This window comes from Myotis davidii, unplaced genomic scaffold (assembly GCF_000327345.1).
Source record: "Myotis davidii unplaced genomic scaffold, ASM32734v1 scaffold61, whole genome shotgun sequence".
NCBI lineage: Eukaryota > Metazoa > Chordata > Mammalia > Chiroptera > Vespertilionidae > Myotis > Myotis davidii.
This window is the reverse complement of record NW_006291729.1, coordinates 1,298,100-1,304,813: the sequence shown is the minus strand read 5'-3', so window position 1 is coordinate 1,304,813 and position 6,714 is coordinate 1,298,100. Positions and strand designations below refer to the sequence as shown.

Sequence of the window (6,714 nt, the reverse complement as noted above, 5' to 3'; positions counted from 1 at the left end):
GCAGAGGACCCGGCGGAGAACCAGAGCGTTGCTGGGGCGGAGGGTCAGGCCGCCAGCCTGGCCCGGGAGGAAGGTCCAGCCACGGAACCGGGAGGACCCGGGGGTTTAGGAGGAGCCCGGGGTGTTCGGCCCCAGTTCAGGGCCTTGGACGTGGGAGGTCCCCCCCCTCCCCCGAGGCTTCCGGGAAGCCTAAGCCCTCGGTGCCAGTCGGGGAACGAAACCTCCTAGAAAAGTGGGGGACACAGGGTGCGGGACTTGTTCAATCTAAGATTGCGCCGCGTTTAGCCGGCGGGGCAGTGTTTTCCGTTTCTGTTGGGATCGGCCCAGGCTTCCTAGCAGGTGCCGATGGGTCCGACCTGTAGGTAACTCGGCCACCGGCGCCCTGGAGGTGCCCCTGGTCAGCCCTCTCCATCGCCAGGTGCTCAGATGAGCTTCCAAGATGCAGGAGAGCAGCGATCTATGTAAGGAAACGTTCCGGTTTAAGCCTGAGCATTGCCTCAGCGGTACACACTCAACAAGACCCTACTTAACGCAGGTGCCCCGCCGCCCACGGGCTGTGATTATGTCCCAGAGGCCAGAGGGGTTTGCCGGCCTCAGTCCCTTGCGTGGCCCGAGGGCTGAGTCGGGAGGTTGGCAGTGCCCAACAGTCACATTAGTAATGATTGGACGGAGGCTGGAAGGAATTCTTTCTGCTCGCACCCTGCACGGGTCGGATGGATGGCAGCGGGCCTCCCCGCGGCTTCCGTTCCGGCTTCCGTCCCCCTGGACCTCAGATGCCCGGGGCCAGAGCGAGCTGCGGCCTCGGACCATTGCCCGGCCTCTGCCCCGTGTGCTGCGGGCACTGAAGCAGGTTGCACTCCCCGGCAGGAAGCCGGTCAGCTTCAGTAATGGCGTTCACCACGGTCATGGTGTATCAAGTCCAAGGACGGTGGCTCTGATTGTTCCGAGCTTTTTGCTTACCCATAAGTCACTCATGTTTGTTTGCTTAAGCAAATATTGCAGATACTAGAGTGCCTGTGGGGATTCCCAGAATTGCTAATTTAGTAGCCACACTAGTCTAAGAACGCTGACTTTTCTGGTCAGCTACACTATGAGATATTATGTTGATTTGAAGACGCAGTTTTAAAAATACATGCCCACCCTGCACATAAAATTAGCTCCTAAAATTCCCAGGAAACTTGAGAGCACCCTGTAAGTTGAGCCCTGGATGTTTCCATGATGCCTTTTCGTTACTGGAAATGATTCTGTGTAATTTAAAGTGCTTATGGAGATGCACAGTCCTGTGTATGGGACTTCCGTGTGCTGCTCTGAGGTGTTGAGTCTGCTGTCCACAGATGCTGTAGAGCAGCAGTTCTCAACCTGTGGGTCGCGACCCCTTTGGGGGTCGAACGACCCTTTCACAGGGGTCGCCTAAGACCATCGGAAAACACTTATATAATTACATATTGTTTTTGTGATTAATCACTGTGCTTTATTATGTTCAACTTGTAACAATGACATTGGGGGTCACCACACCATGAGGAGCTGTATTAAAGGGTCGTGGCGTTAGGAAGGTTGAGAACCACTGCTCTAGAGGTTTGTGGGTTCATGACTTCTCCCAGGAGTAATGGGATTCCCAAACCCAGAGAGTGAGCTGTGCCGTGTGTGAGCAGCCCTGCTTCCTGGGGAGGCGGGTTAGGGCCCAGTGTGTCCGCTCGATGCGTCCTAAGGGGACATCACGTCTGTATTACCAGGCATTCCCGCTGCTGCCCGGAGGGGACCCGTGTCCCGTGGACTGGGAGTTCCTGGAGAGCCGCCTCTGAACAGCTGGCAATAACTCCCTAAGTCCCGTCTCTTCATTTTCCTTGTAAGTATTCTTGGCTGCTGCACGTTAATCTTGTTCAGAATGACTAAGTATCTAGGCTTCTGAATGAATGTCTCCACCCTTTTGCAGAGTGTTGCGTTTCGGAACATTCAGAAACCATGAACATGAACAGCGTTAGTGATGAAGAGTTTGACTGCCATTTCCTCGATGAGGGCTTTACTGCCAAGGACATCCTGGACCAGAAAATTAACGAAGTCTCTTCCTCAGTAAGTGTCTGCAGTCCATGCTGGCAGCGTCGCCGGGCAGTGCGGCAGCCGGGGAACTTCAGTGGGATCTGGGAAGTGCGATGGAACTTACAGTCTTGTTGGGGAATTTAGAGTTTAATTGGCTGTGGATCATCCCAAATAATTTTGATAGTCATGTCGGTGAATGAACTGAGGTGACGGGAAAGAGGAGGCCGTGGGTGCACTTTGTTTACTGCTCACGCCTGCGTGCCCACTCTTTCTGTAGGACGACAAAGATGCCTTCTACGTTGCGGACCTGGGAGACATTCTAAAGAAACATCTGCGGTGGCTAAAAGCTCTTCCTCGGGTCACCCCTTTTTATGCAGTCAAATGCAATGACAGCAGGACCATAGTGAAGACCCTAGCTGCCATCGGGACGGGGTTTGACTGCGCCAGCAAGGTGAGCGAGACGAGACGCAGCTTAAGTTGTTTCCTGGGCAGTAGATGGGGGGCGGGGCTGTGATGTGACAACTTCCCATGTTTCTGTTTCTTTCACTGTTAGCTACATATGTATAGTGTAACATCTCTTCCTTTTCAGACTGAAATACAGTTGGTGCAGAGTCTTGGGGTGCCTCCAGAGAGGATCATCTATGCAAACCCTTGTAAACAAGTGTCTCAGATTAAATACGCTGCCAATAACGGAGTCCAGATGATGACTTTCGATAGCGAAGTGGAGCTGATGAAAGTTGCCAGGGCACACCCAAAGGCAAAGTGAGTTCCTCCACGAGGGCAGGGTCGGAGACGGGGTCTATGTGTTGCCCAACAAGCACAGATTTCCAGTTGCTGATCTTTGTACTCCAGTGAATTATCTGTGCTGGGTCAGGGGCCGCGTGGGAAAGAGCTGAAACCCTCTTGGCTAGGAAAGCCGTGTGAGACTCACCACGGACCAGAGCGAGGGGTCTGTGTGGTGAGCATGTCCGTGGGCCGCCCCGTAACGTGGGTGCGCTCCCCGTGCTTCTAGGCTGGTGTTGCGCATCGCCACCGATGACTCCAAAGCAGTCTGTCGCCTCAGTGTTAAATTTGGTGCCACACTCAAGACCAGCAGGCTGCTTCTGGAGCGGGCCAGGGAGCTGAACATCGACGTCATCGGTGTCAGGTGAGACCGTGGGGGGTGGTTAGGGCCTAAGACAGTGCAAGTTTTACAGTTTGTTCCCCACTGTGAACAGTTACCTTCAGAAATAATAAATGGCGTGTTCTTTTTATCGCCTCAGCTTTCATGTGGGCAGTGGCTGCACTGACCCTGAGACCTTTGTGCAGGCCATCTCTGACGCCCGCTGTGTCTTTGACATGGGGGTGAGTATATGTAAACCCCCGGTGCGAGGTGGGCAGGGCCGGCAGAACTAGTCTCAATTCTAGAATGGGCCTTTGGAGGAGTCCTCTCATGGCAGAGGCTGAAGCCTCCTCCATTCTTCATGACTTGTTACAGATCTCGCTGTTTGACCTAATTTTCTTGCCTCCAGGCTGAGGTTGGTTTCAACATGTACCTGCTGGACATTGGCGGTGGCTTTCCTGGATCTGAGGATGCAAAGCTTAAATTTGAGGAGGTAATTCCTAGCAAAGCTGGTCGGTGGTAGCTGCTTCGGCAAGTCCCCTAGAGGAGTACTTTACAGCCCGCGTGTTGTAGCTGATAACCAGAGGGACTGGACAAACGTGAAGATAAATGTCCTGAGCGACTTCTGTGCCGTTTAAACCTGTGCTTAACATTCTTTGGTTTCCTGACATATGAGTCACTTCCTAAAATGTCTTGGGAAACAATTAAGAAATGTTGCTGTGGCGATGAGAGAACACGCTGACTTTAGTACAGCAAGTGCTCACTTATGTCAGTAATAGGTCCTGTGACTTTAAATGAGACAACTCAGAGCAAACTGTTTTATCCTGGGCTGATGGGTGTACGTGAGGGTGAGGGTTCAGCTCCAATGGCTGCTCACGTGTTACAGCAAAATGACAACATTTGAACAAAGCGACGTAATTGGGGGACCTGCTGTTCATCTTTATACCAAATGTGCTTTGCTAGAACTTGTATTTCCTCTATTAAAACATGAAGTGTTTAGTCACTTAGGAAGTTAAGCCCCATTAAATGGTGTTGAAGTTTATAAAATATCCACATTGTTATTTGTTAAAATTATGTGAGGTTGACAGAACAGAGTTTTATCTTGTTGGCATGTATTTGCTAGATAAAAACACTTGGGGGCACGCTGATCCCTGAGTAAGTAGTAATACATTTGTTTTATCGTTTGATAAAATGGTCCCTGTAACATCTTGGAGGACAGAAGGATAGCTCGAGGGGAGCCCACGGGAAACCACGGGGTACGCAGGCTGGTTCTGAGGGGCAGTGTTTAGTGTTCACTGTTGCCTGGTGATGAGAGCCTCTGCTGAGGCTGTGCAGACATTTCATATCACATCACAGCGCTGCGCTCTCCACCGCCTGGTTCCCCTGATGGCCGACTGTGCTTGTCTGTCTGTCTGTCTGTCTCACTCCGTAGATCACCAGTGTCATCAACCCAGCCCTGGACAAGTATTTTCCATCAGACTCGGGAGTGACAGTCATAGCTGAGCCGGGCAGATACTATGTTGCATCAGCTTTCACGCTTGCGGTTAATATCATTGCCAAAAAGCTGGTCTTGAAGGAGCAAACGGGCTCTGATGGTAGGTATAACGGGGAAGTCGTTGCTCATGTAAGTGGAAGCTGGTACAGAGGTGGTCACTGAGACTGATCTTCCTCCTAGATGAGGAGGAGTCGAGCGAGAAGACCTTCATGTATTACGTGAACGACGGAGTGTACGGGTCATTTAACTGCATCCTCTACGATCATGCGCACGTGAAGCCCCTGCTGCAGAAGGTACCTCCCGTCAGTGTGCTGTGTGTGCGAGGGAAGATGACTGGTCATAGTGAGTGTAACTAGGTTTGTTTCTCTCCAATGCAGAGGCCCAAACCAGATGAGAAGTACTACTCATCCAGCATCTGGGGACCGACCTGTGACGGCCTCGATCGCATCGTGGAGCGCTGCGGCTTGCCCGAGATGCACGTGGGGGACTGGATGCTCTTTGAAAACATGGGTGCTTATACCGTGGCTGCTGCTTCTACTTTCAATGGGTTCCAGAGGCCAACGATCTACTATGTGATGTCAGGGCCAACATGGTTAGTGACAGTGCGTGTGTGTGGCCTGATAAGAGACCTCGGGGCGCTCTCCCTTCCGGGAGCCCCGCACCTGTCCCTCCCCCCTCTTCTTCCCCTAGAGCAGCTCCTAAACTCTAAGGGTTCCCACAGGACTTACTACCAGGGCAGCAGTGGGAGCTCGTCCTGGGCTAACCCCTGGACCGGTCTCCGAGGCCCTCTTTCTGCCTTCTCAGCCCCACCCAGTCCCTCCCTTTTGCTGCTTCTGTCCTCAGCCCTTCCTTGTCCTCAGCCCTTCCTGGTGTCAGTGTCCCCAGCTTTAGTAAATGTACTTTTTAGGGAAAAAAAGGAATAGATACCTTCTTCAATTTATGCTCTCATCTCTCTAATTAAAAGGAATTATGTTGCTTGATTAAATAGAACGTTTTCTATGTTTATTTTCTCCCTATTTAGGGAGATGCTCTAGAACAGCGGTTCTCAACCTGTGGGTCACGACTCCTTTGGGGGTCGAACAAGACCATCAGAAAACATAGATAATTACATATTGTTTTTGTGATTAATCACTATCCTTTAATTATGTTCAATTTGTAACAATGAAATCGGGGGTCACCACAACATGAGGAACTGTATTAAAGGGTTGCAGCATTAGGAAGGTTGAGAACCACTGCTCTAGAAAATTTGGAGAATATAAATGAATGGAAAAATCTCTCCAGTAATTGTGATTTGTATTTTCAGATGGTCCCTGATCCAGAACCATTTTAGAAAAGTCTGGTTAAGATATTTCTATGTGGCGGGAATATTTTAATGAATGCATGTGACCTGTGGTTTCCTTATTGCCCAAAAGGGGGTTCCGGAGAAATGCTAGCTTTAGAAATACTGGGTGCTTCCTCATGACAGGGACCAAGGAAGGAAGTGGCTCATGGATAAGTTACTGGGAGCTGCTCGGTGTGGTGACTCGGGTTCCTGAACGTGCCCTTCTCTCTCTCTCAGGCAACTGATGCAGCAAATCCAGAACCGCGACTTCCCACCCGAGGCGGAGGTGGAGGAGGACGCCGGCGCCCTGCCTGTGTCCTGCGCCTGGGAGAGCGGGATGGAGCTCCTCCCAGCAGCCTGCGCGTCAGCCCGTGTGAACGTGTAGACGCCATTCCTGTAGCTGTTAACGCGAGTGTAGCTTGACAAGGGATTTGGGGGGACCACTTAACTTAATGATTGCTAGTTTGGAATGTCTTTGTAAGTGGGGGTGGCACAGATGGAACAAGGTGGAAGGCCTAGGCCTGGAAACTATTTGAATATTTGTTTTGTACGGATTTTTATTCAATTCTCAAACATGCTACCGCAGAGCGCCCCTCAGCTGCCAGGCAAGCATTTGTAGCTTGTGTGTTGGCAGAACCAACCCGAGGCTTAGTGTTGTGACCCGTTTTAACAATAAAGTACCTTGGAAATTGGGCATTGGGAGATCTTCAGTGTGTCTGTTCCACACGGCTCGCCTTGCCTGTGTTTTTACAAGTGGGA

General features: G+C 51.2%; 1 protein-coding gene across 2 annotated transcripts; it reads left to right on the top strand.

The window, feature by feature from the left end:
- Positions 1 to 1,704: 1,704 nt before the first annotated feature.
- On the top strand, positions 1,705 to 6,470 carry ODC1 (ornithine decarboxylase 1). Of its 2 annotated transcripts, XM_006765173.2 has the most exons (11): positions 1,705 to 1,846; positions 1,934 to 2,070; positions 2,315 to 2,488; positions 2,627 to 2,799; positions 3,050 to 3,184; positions 3,300 to 3,381; positions 3,549 to 3,632; positions 4,572 to 4,734; positions 4,815 to 4,927; positions 5,012 to 5,226; positions 6,193 to 6,470. In XM_006765173.2, exons 2-11 carry the CDS (start codon positions 1,963 to 1,965, stop codon positions 6,338 to 6,340), a joined length of 1,395 nt encoding a protein of 464 aa, XP_006765236.1. In that variant the 5' UTR covers positions 1,705 to 1,846; positions 1,934 to 1,962; the 3' UTR covers positions 6,341 to 6,470. The 2 variants fall into 2 exon arrangements, with proteins under 2 accessions (XP_006765236.1, XP_015420409.1); XM_015564923.1 differs by lacking the exon at positions 3,050 to 3,184.
- Positions 6,471 to 6,714: the final 244 nt, after the last annotated feature.